The sequence below is a fragment of the Buteo buteo genome, chromosome 22, assembly GCF_964188355.1.
Source record: "Buteo buteo chromosome 22, bButBut1.hap1.1, whole genome shotgun sequence".
NCBI classification, from domain to species: domain Eukaryota; kingdom Metazoa; phylum Chordata; class Aves; order Accipitriformes; family Accipitridae; genus Buteo; species Buteo buteo.
The window spans coordinates 2,752,696-2,779,324 of record NC_134192.1 but is presented as its reverse complement, the minus strand read 5'-3'; the positions used below and the strand labels follow the sequence as shown (position 1 = coordinate 2,779,324).

The 26,629-nt window shown below is 41.5% G+C and overlaps 1 protein-coding gene across 4 annotated transcripts; it reads left to right on the top strand.

Annotated features, from left to right (window-relative positions):
• The first annotated feature begins 6,143 nt into the window (after nucleotides 1-6,143).
• Nucleotides 6,144-25,344, top strand: RLIM (ring finger protein, LIM domain interacting). 4 transcript variants are annotated; one of them, XM_075054222.1, is made up of 5 exons: nucleotides 12,251-13,645; nucleotides 14,155-14,278; nucleotides 16,979-17,167; nucleotides 18,014-18,097; nucleotides 18,920-25,344. In XM_075054222.1, the coding sequence occupies exons 3-5, from the start codon at nucleotides 16,999-17,001 to the stop codon at nucleotides 20,452-20,454; spliced, it is 1,788 nt and encodes a 595-aa protein (XP_074910323.1). In that variant the 5' UTR covers nucleotides 12,251-13,645; nucleotides 14,155-14,278; nucleotides 16,979-16,998; the 3' UTR covers nucleotides 20,455-25,344. The 4 variants fall into 4 exon arrangements, with proteins under 4 accessions (XP_074910322.1, XP_074910326.1, XP_074910323.1 ...); XM_075054221.1 differs by lacking the exons at nucleotides 12,251-13,645; nucleotides 14,155-14,278 and adding an exon at nucleotides 6,144-6,316; XM_075054225.1 differs by lacking the exons at nucleotides 12,251-13,645; nucleotides 14,155-14,278 and adding an exon at nucleotides 8,729-8,795.
• Nucleotides 25,345-26,629: the final 1,285 nt, after the last annotated feature.

The following is a 26,629-nucleotide window of genomic DNA, read 5'->3' as shown; positions in this document are numbered from 1 at the left end:
TTTTGGAGTGCAACTGGATTTACAGCACCTAACTGACAATAAACATCATGAGAGAAATCTTTTGGGCCTTTTCCACAATGCATCATAGAGATCTATCCTATAGATTGCACCAGTGAAAGTGGAAACGGATTTTACCCCTTAAAGAGGTATTTGCATGTTAAAAAAAATCTACCACACATTCAGCTGAATACTTCATCTCTTTCGTTACCCGCAGCAGTGACTACAGCCAGCCTGAAGAATTTCTGTTTTCCAGTGCATTTACCTAGTGTGTTTGACAGAACTTTACGCATCCTGCATTTATCATGTTCTTTGTATGCAACTTTCTTTCAGAAGCTAAGGAAAAAAAGTCAACTTAAAAAGTAAATAGCAGCCCAGCTTTAAAACCACAGGTAGCAGTGGGTGCACTCAAACTACTGCTTTTACGCTGCCCAGCTCTCTAGTTAACAGCCTTTTTAAAGGCCAAAAATACTAACTGGAAAAGCTGTATCCTCCTTAGTAGGCCATCTGCAATTACGTTTGTGGCATCAGCTGCAATAACGCACTGAGCAAAAAGGTCTCAGCAGCAGTATTTTGAGAAACACTAAGTTTCCCCACAGGGATCTGACTGTTCATTTACATGCTGCCTTGAAGAACACGGGCACATGAAGTCTTCAGCAAACGCCGCACTGACGCCGTACTCCTGGACACCCACCTTCCACTGCAGCTTTCTGCACTCAGCTTTAATCCTGGGATGCAGAGGAACCTGCCCGACTATTCTGTGGCACTGGAATGCAGCATGAGCGGTACCAATGCAGGCGTAGCGTAAGGATATCTCCCTTAAGTAAGCAGAGGAGAACAAAATGGAGCTTGTTCAGTCACTCAGACACGGGGTTTTTCCACATTGTGTTCCGCCTCATTTTTACACAGCTTTTGTATTTCTTTCACGTTCTGAAGCTTCACATTCTTTCACATTCTGAAGCTTTCAAAAATATGACATGTGAATATTGATTTGAAGTGCTTCTGAAGCTATCAGACTATTTATTGTTTCTACCTGGACAAGAGTTTGTTATAACCAAGTGAGGCTGAGCTGCTTTTAAGGAAAGGGAAAAATCGGCCATACCTAATTACAGGAAAAGTTACTGAATAAGAGCCTTTAAAAGCTGTTTCTAAACCTGAGCTGGATAGCTGCGTTATCGTAAAGATATCCGTTTCAGTAATAATTAGCAGACAATATCTACCTAACGAACAGCGCTGCAGCTAGACAGCAGGCAGGGATCCTGCCTGCAGATCTTGTAGGCAGCTCTTCTGCTGCTGCTGCTGCTGCTTGGCAGAGAAACGACACTGGAAGGATGACATGGCTGGAAACAGAACCAAATCCAGAGAGGATACAAGAACCTGGTCAGAAAACTCCTGTAAATCCACACGGCTTCAGACACAGCTCTGATACTCCTGTCTTAACAGGTATCCTCTCTTCAGCTGTCAGAACGAAACAGAAAGTCACCAAATCATCCTCCTGTTTTTATAGACAAGGAATTTAGAGTTTCAAAAGGCACCAATAGCACCTCTGTTGGTGCTAAATTCCTATACGTTTCCTATTGTGTTTAGCTGCCATCTTCCTCTCAAGATCCCCCTCCAGAACAGATTTTGCCAGAAATGAGGTGATTAATTCTACTGCCATCTTTCATCAAACACAGCTTAAGGCCCACCATGAGATTTACATTAGAAATGCGGGTTTAGATTGATAGGACTGAGGTGCTGGAGCGTGTTCAGGGAAGAGCAACGAAGCTGGTGAAGGGCCTGGAGCACAAGTCCTGTGAGGAGCGGCTGAGGGAACTGGGGTTGTTTAGCCTGGAGAAAAGGCGGCTGAGGGGAGACCTTATCGCTCTCTACAACCACCTGAAAGGAGGCTGTAGTGAGGTGGGGTCGGTCTCTTCTCCCAAGTAACAAATGATAGGACAAGAGGAAACAACCTCAAGTTGTGCCAGGGGTTGTTTAGATTGGATGTTAGGAAAAATTTCTTCACCAAAAGGGTTATCAAGCACTGGAACAGGCTATCTAGGGAAGTGGTGGAGTTACCATCCCTGGAGGTGTTTAAAAGACATGTAGATGTGGCACTTAGGGACAGGTTTAGTGGGACTTGGCAGTGGTAGGTTAATGGTTGGACTGGATCTTAAAGGCCTTTCCCAACCTAAATGATTCTATGATTCTGCCTGCTCCCCAAACAGGCTGGGAATTTAAAAGCTCAGATGCGGAGGGATGGTACCTGAGTACATAAGTACTCCTGAGAGCACAGCCCTGCCAGACAAACCAGACCAAGATCACAATTTAGCAAATTACTGAACACTATTAAAGATGGCTCTTAAAGGTGCAAAATTCTTCTCCAGCTCTTTAAAACTCTAGCATGCCAGACCTGCCAATTTAAAAATAACCAGCTGGGATAACCTCCTGAGGTAATGTTTGAATGGAAAATACTTTGTTGTGTAAGACATAAAGATGGGCTTCTCTCCCCCCCAGAAGAGAAGGGACCCTCCATCCACCTGCCTAACGAAGGAGAGGGACTGTCGCCATTGTGGTACAGCAACATAGGCGGAGTACTCAGATGGAGAAAAGAGCAAACTTACGACTGTTAGGAATCGTTATATTCTTAGGTTTCCTCTCAAGTTTGTTCTGGCCTGGTACATTAGTGTAAATTGGCTTCATTTGCCTGCTCACTACCTGGCTCTGCTGATACTTTGAGTATATAAGGATTTGAGTTTGGCGGGTCCTTTTTTATTTTTTTTCTTCAGGTTTAGAAGCTCCCCAGAGATTCAGATTTTTCTCACCTCACTGCTTTTGGATTATTACTTATCTATATTGTGAATAAATTATTTTAATATCTTTTTAGAAGAAAAAACACCAACATTTTTCTCATCTATCACTGCACACCAAATAACCAGCTTTTAAGACCATGGGGGATTTAAAGCAAATTTATTTACCCTCATTGAAGGAAACGACATTAAACTTACCATGGAAAAGTATTGTAATTCTCCTTCGCTATACATACCTTAGCAAATTGAAAACACTTAAGTATGAATTATGCCATGCTTTTGCTACAGATTTTGGATTTTTTTCCCTATACTGCAAAGTTCTGTATGCAAATATATTTTCCCCTACAAGCTCTTTGAAATACACTGCTACACTGATCCTGATTTTTTCAAAGCTGTTAAGGAGATATGTGTGCACAGACCATTAATTGCTATTAATGTCAAGTGGATACTGAAATCCACTAAGTGGTTCTGAAAAATCAGCGCTTATTCTGCACCTGATCGACCCTGTGAGGGCATTTGCAAATAAACACCAAATCACACCAAGGGAGGTACTTTTCCTTAGCTGTTTGCCCTGGACCTCAGCTACAAGTTTTTACCACTGAAGGCAGGCATGAATCAGCAGAACCCAGCTGCCATCTCTCTACACTGCTGGATGTTCATCTCCCAGCAAACTGGCAAATATCTACCTGAAGAGTCTGAACTCATCCACAGAGGTAAAAAATAACATGTTTTATTCCTCTGTTGCTTGCCATTTGATGATCTTCAAGACTTTCGGTAAGATTAATCAATTAAAAGTATTTTATTGAGGGGGAAAGAAAGAGACAAACAAACAAAATTAATTGTCAGATGCCATAAAATACCGAAAGGCTGCTCCAGGAGCATAAACCATCATCTTATCCCTCTGTTCAAATAGTAGAATATGCTCCACCTCCCATTTGCTCAAAAATTCCTAATATTTTGCTGCTTAGGTTACTGGTGTATAACAAAGCCACTTTTATCCTGCTCTGACCTTGTCTGGAATTCAGAAAAGGTAGGGAGAAAAGACAGGATTCACTCTCATGCATAAATCACTATGTCACAGTCACATTGCCTCCTATTTCTTCAGTTCTTTGAGGTCTGCCATTGGAGCACTCTGATGGACATCCTGCTGATTTACTAATTGCCAATACTCACACTCGGTGGCTTATCAATTGTCAGCATAAGGCTTTCCATGATAAAGTGGATCAATTATGTGCTGATCATCTGCTCCCTGAATTATCGATGTTTGACAAAGGAATGAATTTTTTGCCTGCTTCAGAAATGTCTGCCAAAAATGAAAGTGTACATACATACTCAGCCACAGGATTTCTCTCATCGGAGGATACAGTTTCTCCAACTACCGGAATCTGTCAGAGGTAGGAGCACTGTCTGCATAAAAATCCATTTGTCTGGATCTGGAATAAGGCAACTTTTCCCAATGACAAATATTGTGGTTCATTAGAACTGCAAAATTGCTTTGTGACGTTAAATTTACTCTTCCTAATTTTTCTTTTTTTTTAAATTTTACTCACATAGTCAAACCACAGCAGTTAGGTCATGGTTTGACCCTATTGTTAATCCAGTTGTAATGCAGGATGTATACTGCAGCAATGATGCAAAGGGCTGATCTGATTTAAAGTCACTCTCCCAACTCCAATTTGCTTTTAAAAACGTAACAGGTTAACCTTCTGCAAGAAAGTTTTACGCTGGATTAGGTATCACCTCTCTGTCACTCCAACTATATGCCATATCGTCCGTCCTTCTGCAGCTGGAAAAAATTCTGTGCTTTATGTGCTGGTTATTTAAAAAAAAAATATAGTTGGGAACCTACATCTGCTCCAGTCAAAACTGGGACTGCTTCTGTTCTCCATTACTAATGATTTTAGCATCACAGCCTTCAGTTCAGTGAGTTTCTAACCCACTTCCTTTTCTGGTCCCATGCTGTGGCAACTAACACTGATGAGAAATATGCCCTGTACCTGAGCCCTCCATTCCCTCTAGCATGAACACTGTAGCTGCCTTTGAGTTCTCAAGTCTGAAGGGGGGGAATTTAAACTGTGAATACATAAAACCACTTCATTTACATTAGAGGCTGGCCTTGTATCTTTCTACACATGTAAGTTTCAACAACATTTAAATGCAACTCACCCCTAAACTGGACAGTAATCTCACTATTATTGTAACAAACTGCCTAAAGGAGAAACAAAGGTGTCTTGCGGACTTCCTGAAACCATGTAAATCCTCAGAGATATATTTTTTTTCTCTATGTATGGAATCTTGCTTGAAAATGAAGATGACTTCCTTGCAAGTTAGCCTTTTCTGGCATTAAAATGGGATCTTTCAAAACTTTGTGGGAATCCCTTCCGTTTTCTACAGGAGACAAGTCTGCAGAGGCTTAACCTTTCCCTCTCCTTAAACTAGCACAGATACTCAGTATGGCACAACCCCCCTTGGGTTCAAAACTGAGACTGTAGTTTTTTCTCTCCTAACTATTTCTTTTCAGCCACAGTTTCCTTTCCACTATGTCTTATTGATGCCTGATTTCACCTCTCTGCCAGAATGCCACGAGGGAGATGGACTGACCCTGGAGGTAACGCAGCTGTCATTTATAGCTTCAGTGGTGAGAGGGGAAAACCTGCAGAAAAATATAACCTACAAACAGGCCTCACAGAACATTGCAACGCCAGCGTTCAACTAATTAAGGCTCATACTGAAAAACAGGAATACCTTGGCTTTTATATAGCGTGACAGTTGTCTTTAATACGCAACACCTGGTTAGGCAGCAGAGAAAACCTGGTGTGAGAGGAGAAACCCTGCCAAGGTTGGAGGATGAGGGGAGTGTATGTCCCCACTGCCAGCCACCAGTACTCACTGCCAGTTTTCAACGTGGCTTTTGGAAACGTTGCCCACCGTCGGCCTTGAGCGCTGGCACCTCTGTCCGGCACACACCCTGAGGTGACACCAAGCGGCCCCCACACTGACAGGCCTAGCTCTCACGGGGACACGGGCCCTACTGCCGCTGCACCCTAACGCCACCACAGCCCGGGCACTGCTGAGCCCCGGGACCCTCCGCCTCCCCCCGGGGACAGCGGGAGGCTGAGGGGTGGCCGTGAAAGCCGCCGACAGCCCCCTCGGCTCCATGCCACCCGGCCACAGACCCCCGGCCTTTGCCCCTCTTCAAAATGGCGGCGCCCCCTCGGCGCTGGGGCCGCTCTAGCCGCGCGGTCCTCCACGCTCCTCTCTTCGGGCCGCGCTCCCCCCGTCCCCACCCCGCAGAGGGGGTGGCGGCGCCTGCGCAGAGGCGCCTGCGCCTTCACTTCCGTTTGTCGGCGGCCGCTTCCGGGCCCCCCGTTCCTTGGTAACAATGGAGCAGAAAATGGCCGCCTGAGAGGGGAGGGAGGGAGACGCTGCGGCTGTTTGGGGACGGACGGAGCGAGGCGACCCGGGACCGAGCCCGCTGAGGAGCGGGGAGAGCAGAGGACCGAGAGCTGGGGAGGCGGCGGCGGCGGGCGGTGAGTATCGAGGCGGGAGGCGAACTCTCAAAATGGCCCGAAGAAGGGAGAGGCCCAGGCCCAGGGGAGGCGGCGGCTGCGGCCCTCGCCCGGGGCCGGGGGCGGCCGGGGGACCGCGGGGCCCCTCTGCCCCTGCTCTGGGTCCCCGCCGTGCGGACTGCGGGGTCCCGGGAAGGGCAGGGCGGCTCCTGGCTCCGCGGGGCTCGGGAGGCCGAAGCCGCCCCGCGGCAGAGGCGGAGCGGGGTGCCGTGTTGGAGCTGGGGGCGGTGATGGCGGTCTGCGCGCGGGTGTGCCCGGGGCACTGCCGAGGGATCCTCGGCCCCCGTCTCTCCCCGGATGGGCCAGGCTCTGTCACCCCAGGGACTTTTACTTCTTTCTCCCGGGGCGTGTGGCAGGGCCTCCCGCTGAAGCGGGGCGAACCTGTTCCTCCATTTGGAGCTGGAGGACGGTTTGCGCCCCCCCCCCCTCCCCCCCCCCCCCATCTCAAGGAGGGCTGCAGGGCCTCTCACTCTCTAGATTGGGCTGGAGGAGGAATTAAAACTAGCTCCTTTTTGGAGGGGTGGAGTGTGGGGGTGAATTACAGCCGCTATCTTGGGCCTCGCCATACTGTTTAGTGCCTACTTAGGGAATCGCAGCTCTTCAGGGCCGTGTTTTCAGTCTGTTTGTCCCGTGAGTTGAGACAAGAAGCCCTGTTGTGGGAGACGGGCGAGAGGAACTCTCCCCGTGTCTGTGTAAGGGTCTTGATCAACCTGTGACTTGTTAAAACCTGTGATGTTTGCTGTTCCTATGCTGTTAGTTTCTCTCCAGTTAATCACATCATCTTTGCTCTGTCACCATCGTTTCCTGTGCAAGTTCTTCCTTCCCTTTTTAAGACTGTTTGTTGACGTTTAAGGTTTCTGTTTACTGTGTTTCAAAACCACGGTCAAGTACAGTAGATGTATGTATTACTTTACCTTCAGTGATCTGCTTTAATGGAGGAGCAATATCACATTGTATATAGTAGTATGTATATAGTGTGGCTATTAAGGGTTGTTATGTGTCTTAATTTTAGTTTGTAGTAGAAGGAGCCTGACAAAAGGTTTCACAGCAAAAAATATAGATTTTTTTTCATAATAGTTTTGTTTATTTCATCATTTTTCAGGAGGATAGAGCCTTTATACAGAGACGCTTGTAAACAAGAATTCAGACTCAGTTGTATCCAATAGCACCATCACACATCTGATTTATTTTCCCTGTCCATATTGGCAGCACTGGTTAATTTCAGATTGGAAATCGTTGTCAAAATGCTAAAGAAGCTCTGACACCAATTTGTCCCTGAATTTTAATTGCAGTGACTTGTTGAGTCTTTTTTTAAAAAAATAAACAGTTGGCTGCTTCTTGTGCAGTTAATTATCTTAATTGAGAGTCAGGTGCTTAGTTTTGTTGTAGTGGTCAACTAGCAGTTAAACTGACTGTATACCCTCTACAGGTTTACCATTTTGGAATTAAAAGAATTATAGCTTGGAATTATGTCTTGCCTGCTCCTGACAAGGGAAGAACACACCACACATTATAAAATTAAGGGCTTCTTGTTATGTTAGACCACTAAAGCATAACAACTGCAGTGTTCTCTTCATCAGCAATTCTGACTACATAAATGTTTGTCACTGAAATAACCACACCAGCATTTTTCAAGCATGTAGTGGTTGTCATCTGTATCATATTTATTTTCCATATTACTGAATTCATAGACATGGTGTACTGGAAAACAGTGTTACAAGTGTCTGGTCTCTACTATATTTCTTTTTTTTGTGTGTGTGTAGTGGTATTTTTAGGGGAATGGATAATGTGATCCTTAAATGGAAATGTTTTCAAAGCACCTATATATTAATATACCTGCTTAGCTTGTTCCTCTTTTTCCTCTGGGAATGTGTCAAAATAAATTTCTTGATCTTAGTAGAATGCTTCTAGTTGCAGTGGAGGTGGTGTACTTTTTTTTACAGCCATAACATAATGTTACAACTTCATATACTTAAGTCTAAAGATTGCATTTAAGTCCAGTTTAATATAGCTTAACACATTACTACTGTTCTGAATTTTTTTGTAGAGAACTCAGTTTCCATGTATTAAAACATTTGAATCTAAACAAGAGTATTTGGTATTTATCCAAGTTTTTGTGACTTAATCTCTGTCTTGACGAAAGCTTATCAGCTCTTGCGCTTGCAAAAATTAATCTCGAAGCGATAAAACCAGATGCGAACATCTCCGTCCTCGAGATACTTTTGTGAAGGTCTTGCACATCTCAAAAACCAACAACAATACTTCTAAACAGTCTACTGGTGTAATAACTTAGTCAGGACTTTTGTGTGGTGAGTAGCAATAGCCAGAAGCATAACAGAGACTCTGTTTTGCTTTTGCACAGGTTGCTGGCTGCAGTTAAGATCATAAGAAACACAGAAGCCTGTGCCTCCTTCAAACTGTTCAGGTTTATATTAATGAGGTACTTGTTAGTAACTTTTTGCTGATGTGCAGGGTTGAAGCTCAGCTTTTTACTCAAGGAGGTCTGCAGAGTTGTACGGTGTCATGAAACCATCTAATGATAATTGAATATGTAGGAAAAGTCAGCATATGTTTTCTCTTAATTTAGTAACTTAAAAATATTTTGCTTGGAGCACTCTTAATTTCAATATGTAAGATGTATGTGCATGTAGTCTTGTTAAAATGCTTGAGCTTGCCTGCCTTGGTGTAACATCAGAAAAGGAATTCTAGTCTTACAGATACCTATTTAAATTCAAATGAATTTTACTTAATTTTCCACTTCTGTATTTGTTAGGCACTAGACATCAACAGCAACAAAAATCCATGTATCGAAATTTCTGCGTGGGTTGTGGTTGTAGTGATTGTCATTGTTTTATTGGCCTTTTACTTTCAGTAGTAGCTGTATTAGCAGCAGTTTTGTGGAGACAGTGAGATTTGGTGGTAAATTTAAAGACAAGTTTTTCTTTTTTAATTGAAATTCAGGGAGTTCTGATTGGCTTAGTGCTCTCACTAACCAGAAGTTCTGTTTCTTCAGAAATCAAAACACTACGTGATGGTCATAATGTAGTTTTGTGGGTACAACTTCCTTGGATGTCAATCCTGTTTATACTGCTGTCTTTCAATGTCAACACTGGTGACTTGTGTGCAGCATTACTTCTTCCTTTGAGCTTCAGAGTGGGCCTTCTGCTTGCTGACCTAGCCAGAAGCTCATTTCTGGGGGAAAGGAGCATCCTTTCATGAGACTCCAGTGCTGTAAACTTGTTACACCTTGTATATGCTAAGCTTTCTCTTCTGTGATGTCATCTGAATTTGAGGGTAAAAGGTAGTACTATCTTAATTTCATTTTCAACTTGTACGTGAAAAGTGTTGTTTTAGTAAGTACAGATGATAAAATGTGAAGCCCTGGGTTTTGGCAGTTCGTACTGCATTTTATTTTCAGAGCTCCATCTCCGTTCCACATGCTCTCAGTATCCTGGAATTGCTAAGCTCTACCCTTTCATATGGAAGATAACATTGGAAAACTAGGTCTCTTTGAGTTGGGCATTTTTACAGCAAGATGGCTACGCTGCCTTAGATACTGTAGGACTGTTGGAGACTGCTGGGATTCTGTACCCTGATTTCTTCCTTCACTTTGACTTCTCAGGAGCTGATAATACATCTAAGAGAGTTTCTCTTCATCTCAACAGTTAGTTCTGTTGAAATGGTTTCCTCTCTTTTTTATTCTGTTGAATTATCTGCAACTGTTCTGAAAAAGTATTAATCTGCTTTCTGTTGTTTAAAATGTATGTTCAGAATGACATCTTGTTTTACAGCCTTTGCTTTGAAACATACCGGGGTAGTGAAATAGCTGAATTGATCTTTAACACTCCTTGTTAAGCTGGCATTTAAATTTTACAGCAGTTTAGACAGAACACTTCATAGAAGACAAAATTTTCTTCCAGCTTTCCAAAAGTGGTACATGTTCCATGATATTTTTTGAGGCAAAGAGGACATAGGGAGTTCTTAAGTGTTTAAAATTTGTGGTAAGTTTAGTAGAAATCTAGTAAGAGCGTAGATCTGTTCGTCATCAGAGTGTCAACAGAAAACAAGAATAGCAGGGGGGGAAAAAAGAGTCTGTCCAAAATTCATGATGCAACTTTGAAAACTAGAAAAGGTTGTTACCATTTCTAAGATGTAGATGAGTGAATTGTACCTATGCTATCAAAGCCTTCAATGTGATCACAAGAGGAAACTTATGAACCTGCACAAGAAAAAAGCGACAACAAAACTTGGCATAATGAAGCTCTATGTGTAATGCAAATAGATAGCTGTTTCATTTCACTGTTTTATGGTATCTTTTTCCTTTAATGATAGGATTCACTGACAGGTTTTGCTTATGCTTTTGAGCTTGCAGACTTGAATGATGAAATATTTAAGATGAAAATGCAGTTTCTGTTATGTCTTATTTTCTGCTAGTTTTGAGAAATTGGATACTGACTGGCATGGAAACTATTTTTTCAACTTTTAATTCTTCTAGGAAAATCTAGTCGTTGGGAGGTGTGGTGGGTCAGATGAATACTGCACGTGAATTTGGTTCTGTTTGCACTTAAAGAACCCAGGGTAACAGAACTGCCTGTTCTAGCTGCTGTTCCTGTGTCATTTGAGAAATGGAATTGGAGAGACTGCTGGCTGGGGCTGGTCATGCCAAACGGAATGGTATGTTAGAGCTGCTGAAGTCAGAGTTCATGGAAAGCGCTTTGAACAGACAGCTGTGTTGTACTTCTGCTGTAGAGCTAAAATGTCTTTGAGGTATGTTCAGTGAAAGCAGGGTAGGAAAAAGTAGTTAATCTGTGTAACAACACAAACCAGAAAATAAGTATTTCTGGCTTCCGCTACCAAATGTCTTCTTTTAGTCAAAGGGTTTGATGATTTCTGCAGACTGGAAGTAAGCAAGGTGCTCTACCAGTTGAAGTACCTAATTAAGATGAGGTTATGAATCATAAATGAGAAATTAGCCTTCTGCTGAGCACATCTATGAAACACTTACTCATATTGCCATCATCTTTTTTGTTTATACAGAGGTATTAATTATGTTGCTGGGACATGAGGTAATTCAGGAAACATTCCTAACATACAGGGCACTACAAATTCTCATGTAAAGTTGAAATATGGGTAACACCTAGATGGGGGGGAATTTTAGAGGAAATCTTTGTTGCACAGCTAGCTCCTGAGCATCTGAGTTGTTTCTGCAGTTTATTTCAGTGCCTTTCTCCTGCTAAAATTTGAGACTTGCCCCATAACTTTAAGGTATTGCTTTTTCATTTGACCCTGCAAATGAGTGATTTCTGAGTTTGTCAAATCTTCTAAGTTTTACCTAGTTTAATGAGAGTTCTAATGTTTTATGTATTTTTTTTTTAATTTTAAAAATGGGGAATGCAGGCTAAGGTAGTGTCTTGGTATTCAATACAGATAACTAATGTCAGGAAATATTACACATTTTTGAAAGAGGAAGAGCTAGTGATTTATCACTGTGCCTTATAGTCCCTTAATACTTTTGGGGTAAGAGTTCTGTAGTCCATAAGTGCTAAGCATTATGGGGATACACAGTGTTACTGTTCAAGGTAAATGGACTACACAAGTATTTTATCGCTGCTTGCTGTCCCACTAGATTGTTTTTAAGCAGTAAATTCCTGACTGATGGGATGTAGTTTACATATGACTTGGCATAAAGGAAAATGTAAAATATTTCTTGCACTGTGAGAATGATAACATTGTATTATTGAAAGAACATCTAGTACTCCTAAATTGTTCCTATCCAAAAGAGCATAATATTACTTTCTCTTGAATAAAAGAATGTAACAAACAATACCTTTTGTGGGCTTACTGTTTTTGCTCCTGCAGTCTCTAGCAGCAGTGGAGAGACAGCTAGTCATTTGTGCTCTGAAATCTCTGAGATTGTTGAAGTGTAACTGCAGGGAAGGTACTTTGCTGACTTGTGGAAGGATGGGAACACCAATTAAGAATCCACTGTAGTTAATGTGTCTGGATATTCAGCTGCTGAAGAATATTTTCCTTAATTTCTTTTCTCTTTTTTTTAAAGGAGAAAATAATGTATTCTAGCTATGATTCTGTTGTTTTGTGCAACCTTTAGGTGATTCCCCCCACCCTGTTTTCTCATAAAGAGATTTTCATTGCTGGATATCTCAGCTGAAGTTGGCAATAATCAAGAGATCTGAACTTCATGCTCATAGATGTGACCTTCCCCACCCTTTGTCAACTCAGTGCTGACGAGGGAGGACACTGAAGAAGGAAATTCTGGACCTTTTAACTTGGATAAGAACAGACTCTTTGAGTTGAACTAAACCACTGGAAGAAAGAGAAACAGAGTTGAAGCATACCTGCTTATTAGATAATCAAATGTTGGTTATTTTGTTGTAACTTAATAGTATACCTGTTGGTTTTCCCTTGTCAGGTTTCCCCATGTTATACCTGTTGGTTTTCCCTTGTCAGGTTTCCCCATGTTACTGTAGTCAGCTTCCTTAAGCCATTATTAATCTTCTGCAGTGTATGAGCTGAGAGCAGAATTCTGAATGAGGGACAGGTTTTCAGGTTATTTCTGCAACACTCTACCACCCTGAAATAGGAGTGAGGTAACATAGTAACTGCCACCGTGGTGTGCTGCTTTTGGCTGGGATAGAGTTAATTTTCTTCATAGTAGCTAGTATGGGGCTGTGTTTTGGATTTGTGCTGAAAACAGTGTTGATAATGCAGAGATGTTGTAGTTATTGCTGAGCAGTGCTTACGCAGAGCCAAGGCCTTTTCTGCTCCTCGCCCCACCCCACCAAGTGAGGAGGCTGGGGGGGGCACAAGAAGTTGGGGGGGGGGAACACAGCTGGGACAGCTGACCCTGACTGACCGAGGGGATGTTCCATGCTCAGGGTATAAAGCTGAGGGAAGAAGAAGGAAGGGGCAGACGTTCGGAGAGATAGCGTTTTGTCTTCTCAAGTAACCGTTAGGTGTGATGGAGCCCTGCTTTCCTGGAGATGACTGAAGCCCTGCCTGCCGATGGGAAGTGGTGAATGAATACCTTGTTTTGCTTTGCTCGTGCATGCAGCTTTTGCTTTACTTGTTAACCTGTCTTTATCTCAACCCATGAGTTTTCTCGCTTTTACCCTTCTGGTTCTCTCCCCCATCCCAACCTGGGGGGAGTGAGCGAACAGCTGTGTGGCGCTTAGTTGCTGGCTGGGGTTAAATCTACGCGTGGAAGTCCTGTTGTACAGCCTGGTGGGACCTATGGAGTCGTGCTGAGGCAGTAGTAGCCTAAATATTCTAGTAAGTTCAGTCTGGTAACATAGTGCTCTGCAGTGGTGTGGGAGGTGAAGCTTAAAATGGGTGATGTGGACAATGAGCTGAGTGGACAGTGAAGAGATAGAAAGTAACATAAGCCTTGGGGTAGAAATCCTATTTTCCATTTACTGGTTATGATATCAGAACTCTAGTTTGAAGAGTATTGTCCCATTTGCTGTCAAGAGTAAAGTAGGGAGAATGTGTTGATGTGCATTTATGTGTTTCTTTGCCATCTGTATTTCCATCAATGTAAACATCCCATATAGGTATATAGCATTTCTAGGACATTGAAGCTAAACAGCGTGAAACTGGGGTACAGTGGTCTAGTGTAATCTGTTACAGTAGCTTGCAATTGGAAAATACAGCCAAGTTTGTCACTGGTAGAAATAGCCCTAATGTAAATTAAGTTCTTAATTCAAGATCCCACCTCTGAGGCTTTTTTCTTAGCAATAGCATCTTTTCAGTCTTGACAAATAGCTGATTTTATGGTTTAGGAGGGAAGATATGAGATGACGGAGGAGAAAAGAGGAGCAAAACCTGGAAATAAGTAAAACTGACTTTGACTTATTCCGAGCATTACCTAAAGGATCACCTACTGAAGTGTACATCAACCTGTTGGTAAAGAAGAGATTCTGCTGTCTGTATGTCTCCCCACTCTCCCCGCCCCGTCCCCAACTTGTTCTGACTCTCCCTTTTTCCCTGACCAAGAACAGTGCCCCTTCATCTTCTGAAATGGAATGGGCAAATGTTGAATCAAACAGGCATTTTATAGCTAAGGTGCCTGCAAGCACTGGAATTTGCAGTTAAAAGGGAAATTCCAAAGCATAAGCAGTAAACAGATGTCATGCTTTGTGTGCATAGTGCGGTTTCCTTTTCTAAAAGCTGTTGTACAATTAGTCTAATGCTTACAGATATGTTAATATTGGCATTTTTATGAAGACATTCTATGTGTTTTAAAGTCAGTAAATACCAATCTGGCAGTCATTTGGGGGAAAATATTTTACAAAACTTTGTGCTGCTCCTGTCCCTTAGCATCTTACTACATTCCCTTATTTTCTTAATCTTATTGTCAACTTTGTTCCATTGTTGCCCTAAAAAAGGGAGTGCTAGTTAGAGTTTTGGTGTGTATCCCCAGAGAACTAATGCATCTTTCCAGGTTTTATTTTGGATGCAAGTCTCTCGTTCTACTTGAGGCTTTATTCAGATGTTTCTTTTAAAAGTAGCTGTCTTTGTATTTCTGGTATCTTCTCTAGAATGAATATGTATTTAAGTGAAGTTACTTGGAATCATAATTCTGCTACAGAAAGCTTGTAAAAAAGTTGTTTGAGTTTCAAGCAAGCTATGTTCTCATTAGAAATATGTGTCCAAGATTTGAAGGACATACAGATTTTGTAACTGAGCCCAGTCAGAGTTGAACATACCTGCTGAAACCATTGCGCAACTTTCACTGTGAATGGGTTCATTTATCGGTGTATTTGACAGCACATCACATGCAGGCTTCAGAAGGGCCATGCAGTCTCTAGATTGCACCAGAGATTTAGCAATGCAGAGAATGCTGATAGGCTTGCATTTGAGATGGTAGTAAACTTAGTGATTGCTGGTGCTTACTGATAAATAGGTGAAAAATAAGCCTAATTTCTTTGGTAAAGTGGCAGAAATTCACAGAACCAAATAATACCAGTAGCCTTGCATACTGCATTACTGAATGGCAGCAAGTCATTTGTGCCTTAATATGACTAACTTAAAAACAAGTTCTACTGCGTCAGAATTCAAGACAAAGAGGGTTGGAGTAGCTATTTTATAATTTGCAAGTCTGCAGTAATGGGATGTCCTATCCTGTGGAGTTTTTCTGCTGTTACACACTGAGGTTGTCAGCGCACTTTAATTTTCACAATAGCAGCTGAAATAAACTACCGCTGGAGATCATGCAGTGCTGCTCTTCTGTGGAGAAGCACTAATGTAAACTGTGGGCAGTCTTGACTTGACAGCTGTGCTGACAAACCAAAAAAAGATGCTTTTTGCACTAGACAGATGTCTAAGTGTTGGAAATTTTCCAGTGAGAAGCAGAAAAGCTTTATTCTTCCAGTATTTTCATGTCACATGAAGTATGGTTTAAATGAAAGGAATGTTTTCTGATGGGGAATGTTATTGCAGAGCTTTTTAGCATGCAGAGGATTAGCTTGCTAATCACCTCTGAGTAACTAGATTCTACCAGTTGTACAGGAAAATTCTTGATGTTGTGAATAGCAAGGCGTAGTGATTAAGGAAACTAGTTATTATTTTAACTTCATTTGATATATTTGCATGGCACAACTAGTGCCAGAATGTCTTCTGCATTTGCATGTATTTTATTATAATATTATCAGATATGGACATGGCATTCATCGATAATTTTTTTGATACGCACATTGTCAAGGATAGCATCCAAATGAAAAAATATGAGGAGAAGATTATTTTTAAAAATAAGTGATATAGAAGAAAGCTCTTTATAGCAGAAGTTATACCTGGTATACACAGTGGAGTTTTGTCCTGGAAATTTTAGTCATCAACATCAGTAATTCAGTAAATGCTGAAACTTGCCAGCAAATTCTTCTCTTGACATAAAACTATAAAGTTGATTTTACAAACCCTTTTCCTGTTCTGAGGAAATGAATAGCTGCTTTTTTTTATTTTTTTTGCACACGTAGTGCTCCATAGCGTCTTCAGTCTTCTATATTTGAATTCTTCATAACCCCTTCATTCTGTTAAAATTCACTTGGATGGTGAAGAGGGTGTTTCTTGTAGCAGGCAGGCAGAAGTGATGAACATATAATCCCATGCTCTTTTAGAGTTAGCGAGCATGATCAAGGATGGCTTATGCCTTGTACTACACTGTTGTATGGTACTGTAAGTCATGCTTTGTGAGGCAATGCAGTATTAGGAATATTTTATGCTAAAAACCAGATAGTCATGGGCATCTAGTCAACTATGTGAATGTGAAGATGGGCTAAGGGTTATGGCTGATGATATTCCATGTGTTCATACTTGCTGCTTTATTGAGTATTTGATAATGATGGGCATAGGTTTTGTTTGAACTTCTTGAAGAGGTTTGTGCTTTGAGAATGATTTCACTTTTGATCCCTGTGGTTATGCACCTCATCTTAACTGAAGCTTCGTTAGCAAACTACTTCCGCGCTAGCCCACAAACTCTCCCCTCTTCTCCCCCCACCCCCCCCAAATTTAAGGATAACAATGAAGAATGTAGTACAGGTTAAACATGCCTAAATTTCATGCCATATTTCACTATGCTGGATGAAGGGTTTGTTTTCTCCTTTTTAGGTACTCTCCCACTCATCAAGATGGAAAGCTCAGATTCTAGTGATAAAGGAAATATTGATCAATCAGAAGCACAACGTCAGAGTCAGCTAGATCGATTAGATCGAGAAGAAGCTTTCTACCAGTTTGTAAACAACCTGAGTGAAGAGGACTACAGGCTTATGAGAGATAACAATTTGCTAGGAACACCAGGTAGGTAATGTTTGGGTATGTACATCTTACTAGAATTGCTTGTAGGTGATTTGTGTCATTTTCTGTTCTCCTGAAACTGTTTCATCCATTTAGTTTGTGTGCTGCAGTTGTGTTCCATGGTAGGAAGTAGCTTCTTGCTAAATTGTGCGTACTTAAATTTGACCAGTCCCCTGACTAGTGGAGAGGTAGTTAGGATGAGGTGGATTCATCAGATACCAAAGTCTATACAACTTGGTGGCAACACCCAGAGTTGACCCTGTTCCAGTTATGGACCCTTAGACTTTTTTGATCAAAAAGTAATCTCCCTTAAGCATCTGTGTGAAAATTTTGTGCTGGTGAGGTTAAGAGTTTGTAACTAGGGTAAGTAGTCTGGTGCGAGATTCTGCATGGGCATTTTTATGTCAGTTTTCAATTGACTTATTACTTTAAATTGACACTTTATAGGATGATACCTAATTCAAACCAGTTCTAATTTAAAACATGACTTAAACTAATATAAACCTTTTTTCATGCTTGTGAAGGTGTTACCTTAAATATGTTACTCTAGACAGCCATTTAATTGGTATAGGATGATGAAAATTGCTGATCAGTTGTAGAGGTTACAGAACAAGAAGGCACATCTGCCTTGAATACATTGAAACTGTTGGATCTTTCAGCTTCAGGAAAACTTAGACTGGTGCTGAAGTATCTGAACCTCCCTTTAGCAACCTGTTTGGCGGTCTTGTTATGGCAGGATTTAATTAGAAAAAAAAAGCAGTGGCTTGTACCTTCTTTAGAAGCTTTTGATAATGCTTGCCATACATATGATTTGGAAATATTTTTGGAAAATTTTGCTTATTTTCTAAGGTGAAATTACTGAAGAAGAGTTGCTGAGAAGGCTACACCAAGTTAAAGAAGGTCCGCCACAGCAAAACAGTGATGAGAATAGAGGTATATACAGTATTTGTGAAAACTCTTAACTTTAGCACCCCATACGGACCTTAACTTGAGTGCAGGAGTGGAACAAAGTTAAGCCTAGGCAGGTGCAAGGTGAGCTTTGCTTCAAAACTAAGTGAGCGTTATATCTGCTGCAGAGGTCAGTTTGGGACAGATTTCACTCATAATGCATCTGTTACTTACATCAAGATAAAGTTTCATTTAGGGTTCTTTTTTTTTTTTTTAATTGAAGATTGCCTTCCTGTCTGCTCCCTTCTGGGATGCTTTTTGGCAATCCTTTTTTTATTCACTGTTCTTCCCTTCTGAAGATGCTGTATTGCTTTCATTATCACCCTTCCATAGAGATTGGTGGAGAATGCTTGGAGCTTACCACTAGGGTTAATTCTTTAGTGTGACAGATTTGCTATAAAGCTATTCTTCAAGTGAAGGGTCAGGACAAACTTAGTTCTCTATTTAGCAGTCGATAGATCACTTAATTGTTTGGAAAGGAAAACACAGAATATTGATGTGTTATGACACCTGAAATGTGGCTTTCCATTTACTTACAATAAACAACCTGTGTTATTTTGATGACTTGTTTTCTATGTGATGGCTGCAGCCTATCTGTACATCTTAGAAAAATGTCCACTCCTGCTCCATTAAGAGAGCGCTGGTAGATACGAGTTGTGATGCTACGTGTGAAACCACAATAGCACTTGATAGGATTAAGCACTTCTAAATTGTCACTTGTTAAACTAAGCAATTATGTTCTTGGAAAAGATCACTCCAAAATTAGCTCAGTACTCTAATTTTGGTAGTTCCCTGTCTTTTTCGCAGGTGCAGAGTCCGCAGAAGATGTTTCAAATGGAGATTCTATAATAGACTGGCTTAATTCAGTCCGACAGACTGGAAATACAACACGAAGTGGGCAACGAGGAAACCAGTCTTGGAGAGCAGTGAGCCGGACTAACCCAAATAGTGGTGACTTCAGGTTCAGTTTGGAAATAAATGTCAACCGTAATAATGGGAACACAAATCCAGAAACTGAGAATGAGCCATCTGTAGAGCCTTCCAGTGGGGAGGATTTGGAGAACAGCCAAAGTGACTCTGAAATTCCAAGGTCTGAATCACCATCTGTAAGGCAGCCTGGATCAGAAAGGAGCACTTCGGAGGAGCTAACAGCTGAGGAAGCTTCCCCTCCTAGAGGGCAGAGGAGAGCGAGAAGTAGGAGTCCAGAACAGCGGAGAACACGGGCTAGGACTGATAGAAGTAGGTCACCTATTAATCCAGTGAGTGAGACTCCTCGCAGGTCTCATCTCAATACATCATCTCAAACACTTGACCACTCCTCAGTGAATGAAGCTGAGGGAAGTTCTAGAACTAGGCAGCATGTGACATTAAGGCAGCATACAGTGGGGACTGAGATGCCAAGTGAAAATGCAGTTCTGTTTTCGACCCCTGAAGCAAGACCTGTTCCTCAAGCAGCAGGTTCTTCAGAAACTAACGGCACCAGTGAGTCCGCAACTCCTGGGCAGAGGCCTCCTACCATAGTACTTGATCTTCAGGTGAGAAGAGTTCGTCCAGGGGAATATCGGCAAAGAGACAGCATAGCCAACAGAACTCGGTCCAGGTCCCAGACACCTAACAACACAGTCACTTACGAAAGTGAACGGGGAGGGTTTAGGCGCACGTTTTCACGTTCAGAACGGGCTGGAGTGAGAACTTACGTCAGTACCATTAGGATTCCTATCCGTAGGATCTTAAACACAGGCTTGAGTGAGACTACATCAGTTGCTATTCAGACTATGCTAAGGCAGATAATGACAGGCTTTGGAGAGCTGAGTTACTTTATGTATAGTGATAGTGATGCAGATCCTAGTGGCCCAACTCCAAATCAGAACGTGGATGCTTCTGAGCCACAGAACGGAGGTGGTGGTACTTCAAGCAATGAAAGTACAGATGCTAGCTCAGGGGAGGTGTATGAAGGTGGTAATGAAGGTGGTTCAACATCTGGTGCCAGACGGGAAGGTCGGAATACGAGGGGATCGGTCACATTTGAAGAAAGTGGTTCTCTACCATTCCTTAGCCTAGCACAATTTTTCCTACTAAATGAAGATGATGATGACCAACCAAGAGGACTCACCAAAGAACAAATTGACAACCTAGCGATGAGGAATTTTGGTGAGAGCGATGCTCTGAAAACCTGTAGTGTGTGTATTACAGAGTACACAGAAGGCAACAAGCTCCGTAAATTGCCTTGTTCGCACGAGTATCATGTCCACTGCATTGATCGCTGGTTATCAGAAAATTCCACTTGTCCTATTTGTCGCAGAGCAGTCTTAGCTTCTGGTAACAGAGAGAGTGTTGTCTAAATGAGATCTGAATTTATGGCCAAGCAGCTAGTGTGATAGTGATGGGCAAAGAAGTCACTTCCTTTATGGCCACTTTTTGAGTGGTACCTCAATGTATAGTAATGACTTGGAGTGAATATTCCCTCATGAAAGCATTTTCTCTGAATTCAAGCTTTTAAAATTGGGAAATTTCTTTAATTAGGGCTTTCAAGATGTAGTCAGTTTGGGTGTTAAATTTCACTTGTCCAAAGACATCTACCCACTTAAAAATATTTTTTTCTTTGTGAAGCGTATTAAGTTCTTCCCCCCACCCAGCCCCTGCCATTCCAGTCCAATAACCATTTTGTTCTCAAGATTGTGCTTATGAGGAGTTCTTTGAGAAGTCATCCCAGCTAAATGTACATGAGTCGTAGAGGAATTTTTGCAAGAAATCCAACTATCTGAAAAAATATGAACTTAATTGCACACTTGAACATACTTTTAATTTTCATACTGGGTTAATATTGGACATGTCTCTGTAAATAACACTAATGTTAGCCCTTTCCCCATCACTATGGCACGCTGTAGGATGAGCTGTTAGCTTAATTGGGATATTTATCTTGTTGTGGAAATATAAGAATTGCCTATGCTTGTTTAAATAAAAAAAAAAATCTGTTTTAAAATTGTAAAGCTTTTTTGTAGAAGCTCAGTACTTTTCCAATGCACTGTTGTACTAACGCATTAAGAATTAAAATTGTACCATGCTTAGAAATCAAGAATGCTTTTCATACAAAACCCACCACACAGAGAGCAAACTAAATACGAGAGCTGCTTTTGTAACTGTGTACCTGTCAAGAGCAGTGCATATCTGTACTATTTATGTGAACAGCTACTGTAATATAAAAACAGTTGAATTAGACATCTTAATTGCATTAAAAAAACGGAAATTAAATGTTATAATTGCGGTGTTTTGGCTCAGTAATGCCACCAAAAGAGATGATAAAAATTAGAAACTGTTCTAATGGCTGGTTATTTCTTGGTGTGGTTGCTAATATGTAATAATACAAAGCGGTATGTACCAGTTCATTCAGTGAGGTTTATGCCCAATTTTCTATCAATTTTTACTTTCAATTTTTGAGGCAACTCTGTGAAACTATTACTATTCAGCAGATAAGTATTGACAAGTGTTTTGTTTTTCTTCCCTACCAGCTTCAGCTATATTAGTAACCTCTGGATCTGTTGAGTGAACTTGCTGATATATCCAGTGTTGGTAGCCTGTGACTGAAGTGCCGCAGAAAAATAACTTAAGTATTAACCAAGTAACAGATTATTAGAGTGTTAGGTTAAATTTAAAATTATAATTGATTATACACTTAAATGTGTAGCCAATTCTAAGAATAATGTTAAAAAAAAACTCAACAAACTCTTTGTACTCCTATTGGACAGATTAAAATGAGTTGAATTTACTTCTAAAATTATGTGCGTGGCATATTAAAGTTGAGAATTGGAGAATGTAGCTCAACTCTCATCAGTTTCAGGGGAAGACATCCCTCCCCCTCAATGACCTGTTCTTTGTTTTATTCTCTGATTTTTTTTTTTTTTCTCCTAGCTTACATGTGCAACAGAGAAAGCAATATTTATTTGAACTCCGGGGCAGTAGTTATGAAGGGATATGAACTGCTCTTGCTGGCTATATGGGCAATGTTGCTTGTTCCTCAGATGACAAAACCAAAGCTGGCCTATCTCTTTCTCCTAATTAAAACACATTTTTGGTGTTTTATAGTGGTGGTTGCATAAACTATAGTCTCTGCTCTAAGCCATTTTAACATCTCATCAGCTAGTTAAGGATTCCGCAATGTCCCAAAATTCCAGGTTTTTTTCTACATGTGCATTTTGTGGCATTTGGTTCAGTGGGAAACGCTGACTGGCTATTGAGCTTGCTTTCCTCTTGGTGGGACGCACCATTGTGGCAGAGGGAATACGTGTATTCTTTCTCAACAGAAGAGTAAATAAGCTCATGTTTTTAAATTTTTCCCTCTGACATGCATCACTGTAAAATTGGAAGTTAGCTATTAATTTCAGGTGCTGGACTCTCTATGCCAAAATTTCCTCAACAAAATAACATTTCTGAATTTCTTCCAGTAGCATTCACACAGCAAATACGTACTCTCAGTTGCAGTTTCCAGTAGCTTTACTGACTTACTGGAGCATAGAATTAGAAGGAAAAAACCCCTCTCTATGCGAGTACCATGTTAGATTTCAAAAGTCTGATGTACATCTCTGAGGACTAAAGCTGGTGACCAGAAAGAAAGGAGCCCACTAGTGCTGATTAATGTGAAGCACGGCCATGATACGTGTCATTCAACATAGCTTTCTTTTAATGTTCTGAGTTTCCAGTAACTGTTCATATTGGTAGAATCAACTTTACAGTTTTGTTATAGCTTAATAGTGGCATGCCTTAACATTTTGTCTTTCTGTAACAATAGCAACTAATAAAATGTTGGAGGTTTCCCAAATGGTACCAAGAACAAATAATTTAACATCAGTTCAGGGGACCTTGAATGTTCTCAATGTTTTATATGCCTTTCCTGACGCTGAGCATGCTAAAGGTGCTGGGGGCTTGTTGTCTGACATCTGGAGGAGTTGGCAGAAATTAAATTGCTGATACAGCAAAGACCTCTTTATGTAGCTGAGTCATCTGTCAGCCGCTGTGGTAATTCAATTTCTATTCTTTTGTAGTTAGATCGGGGTTAGGAAAAGCCAATATTAACACTTCAGTTGCTAACAAAATATGAAAGACACTTATTTTAAGAAGGTTCACAGTTAGCCTAATTTACATTTTATGAATCATTTTGGTATTGAGCATTTGTACTTATTGCTTCCCTCAGTTTATGCTTTCTTGGTATTGCAGGATGTATTACACTTGGTATTACACTTAACTCATGCTTGTAGCCATATGAAGGGTTGAAATGGCTAGTTTTGTCCTTTTCCAAGGCCTGATAGTGCAGAAGTGCTGAGTCTGAAGAGGCTGAGACAGCCTTGTTGCATCAGCTGCCTGGTTCACAGTGCCACCGTGTGGGAGCCTCTCTCCGCCTTCCTTCAGAGCCAGGAGAAGTCTGTCTCCTTGCTTGGAGCACTGTGGTTTCTTTTGCATTGAAGCTCTTGCTTTATTTTTGAAGGAGGTTCCTTGTTATCGCCTGCCTCAGTAGTTATCGTGGTGGTTTTTTCAAACTGCAAACCATCCAAGCTCCTGCTGTGAATATCTTAACCTGGTGTGTGAGCTTAATTCCTTTCTGGCAGGACAGACCTGTACCCACAGGACCTCCATACACAGCAATTAAAGCAGTCACAAGGCCAAAACTTAGAAGAACGCACAGTATTTTTTTGTTTAAGAGTGTGTTTGATAGTTGAACTCGGATTGTGAACCTACAGAGAGTTGTGGGTGCTTACCTTTTTTTTTAATTGGGGGCTTTATCCATTAAAAGACTGTGAAGAGTTATTCCTGGGGTTTGTTAGATTTCACTTTCACGTGCACTTTTTTATTTCTTCAAACAAGATGGGTTTTTGCAAAGAACTTGTAGGCAGTTAATTGACTCATTTTAAAAATTATTTGATTAGTGTAGGTACTGCATGCATAGAAATTACTCATTAAAAGTTTAAAGACATTTTGTAAGAGGTATTGATGTGCAGGCGCAGCAGCTGCACTGGCATGGTACCGTACCAGTTTTGAAGGAGCCCTAATTGTCCATTGTGTCAACTTACAAACGAATGGATTTCCCACCAAAGTTGGCACAATGGACCATATAATGACTGTCATTCCAGTTTCCTGTCACTTGTCTGGATTATGCAAATGTAGAGAGTCCAAAGAACACTTTCCCTGGTATATCTGCAGTCGATGTTTATCTTGAAATGGTTGCCTACACAAAGAGGAGGTTCCCAGTAGTCTCGTAATAATGAGTGTCTAATGTGAAGGTGAGAAAAGAAGCGCAGTTAAGGCTGACCATCGGTCTCTGACTTTCAGCAGTGCGATGCGGGGTTTTCTGAATCTCCCAGTGTGATCTTCACTGTCACACTGCAATACAAAGCTTCATCCTGTCGGCTTAGCTGCAGCCTTATTTTTAGTTTGGGATGCTTTTCATTAACATGTACATTCGTGTAACTGTCTGACGTCTCGGTTTTCTCACCGGTCATCCTTGCTCCTACCGCGGGGCTCGCATTGCCTGAGTAAGGGTATGTAAGCAAGTGTGGAGCTGATGAGGTACACGGTCGTTACGGAAATGTCTGCCTGCTCCTCTGCCGTCTTCCAGGAGGAGGTGCTTTGGATGAGGGTTGGCTTGGAGCCACGTTAAGGGAATTTATAACATGCAGAAATATTTCCAACCCTTACGTACACTAGGCTTTTTGTTTGTTTGTCCTACTAGGGAGGGAGGAAGGAGGGTGAAGAGACAGAATCAATGGTAACTTACCCAAAGTACATACCAGTTGTGCTGTGTTAAAAAAGAAGTTTGCATCTGTTATACCAGGGCTTCCCAACCTCTTTTTCATGAGGTATCTCTTTTTTTTTTTTTTTTCTTCTTATGGGGAAACATACCATTGAATTTGCTTTGATTGTTTTATTTGGTTTTGTTCCCTTAAGCTAAAATACCTGAGACTCCTTCCTGAATTTCACTATCTGCTAGTAAGGCTGTTGGTTGGGAAGCCCTGAATTCAACTGAGAATGTAACAGTTTTCTTTTTTTTTTTTTTTTTTTTCCTCTTGTACAGTGCTTTACATCTGTTTATACTGGACTTGTTTAATACAAAATGGTACTCTGAGGTCATTGGACAACAGTTTGACCAGATTTGATAGCTAACATTTAGGAGGAGTTTGTTCCCTATGTAAGATGTCATAATGCAAATTTAAATAGACTCAATAAAATGCATGAAGTGTTCATTTTGTGCTTGATCATCACTCCTTGGGTTTATTCTTTGCACAGTGGGAATGCGCTGGAGTAAATGATGGTGGATGTGGTAGGAATTTATTTCCTCTGTACGCCTTTTCCCTTGAGGCTGGGCAGAAAGGAAAAAGCCGGAATGGTATAGTGTTAACTTCTCGGAAGAATTTATTGCACCTTAGTATGTAAAACTGAAGCAATAAATCTCACTACATCCCAGACTTCTGTAAATCTGTCAGTGGATAATGTGGGATACCAAAGCAGTGTCTGCAAGTTGTCTTTCAGGTAGCAGCCGTGACTTTTACAGGTGCCCATCAGTACCAGGGTCCAGTGGTCGGGGCTGAGTCTCCCTAGAAGTACGCTTTGCAGTGTTCAGCGGCTTTCGTGAGAAGCTCTCACATATGGCTAAAAGCTTCGTCCTAAAATTAGTAGCTGATGTACGTGCAAATAGTTGAGTGGGAAGGAAATTTTTTAGGGCGTGGGAAGCTATCTTTATTATCAGTGCTTCCCCTCACCTCAACTCCGTTCCTCGAGTAGGAAGTGGGAGCCGCTCCCCGAGAGGGGTGTGCTGACGTCGAAACAAAAGAAGGGGTAGGAAGGTGACGTATAGCTCGAAAACACGCAGCACCCAGTGTTTTGAGTGCCACGGCAGTGGGTGGCAGTATCGCAGCTGGGCTGATGCTTGACAGCACTGTGAGTGATGCTCTTGTTGGGTTAGGAGGAAAGTCGTGGGCTTCTCCAGGGATGCGCCGAGTCGGGATTCTGCTCCAACTTCACTCTTCATGGGGAGAGCTCTTGGATAAGGATGGGGTTTTTTTCCCCATTCCCACATGCTTCGTCTTGAACTCCATGGTCTGTCTTGCTCTGCAAGTGTACAGTTCAACCTGAAATTGAGTCTTTAACATAGGCGTTAACTTTTATTTCAGTGACTTCATTTGTGAAGTGGTTCCCACGCTTTCTGTACCAGGAGCTCTTTGTCAGGTTGCCGGCTCCAGCCCCGCATCTCCCCGTAGGAAGTCATTCGGTTTGGGTAGCCGTGTATTTGTTCCTTAAAAACTGTCAATCAACCCCCAAATTGCTTAAATCGTCCAAACCAGCCTTGGAGCACGTGCGTGGCTGACTTCATCCCTATGTTTGTTTTCGTTAATATTTTCAAGGTCTTTGTTCTGGCCTGTAAAACTTTATATAACCTTGTTCCTGCCTCTCGGTGCTTAAACCCCGTAACCTTTTGCATTGTCCTGCTCTTCCCTTCAGGGTCTATTCCTGTGGCAGATCCAGAACTTC

Coding starts and splice junctions, on each gene's coding strand:
- RLIM (XM_075054221.1), top strand. CDS start 16,999: ATGGAAAGCTCAGATTCTAGTGATAAAGGAAATATTGATCAATCAGAA. Junction 17,168..18,013: donor CAATTTGCTAGGAACACCAG/GTAGGTAATGTT, acceptor TTATTTTCTAAG/GTGAAATTACTGAAGAAGAG. Junction 18,098..18,919: donor AAACAGTGATGAGAATAGAG/GTATATACAGTA, acceptor TCTTTTTCGCAG/GTGCAGAGTCCGCAGAAGAT.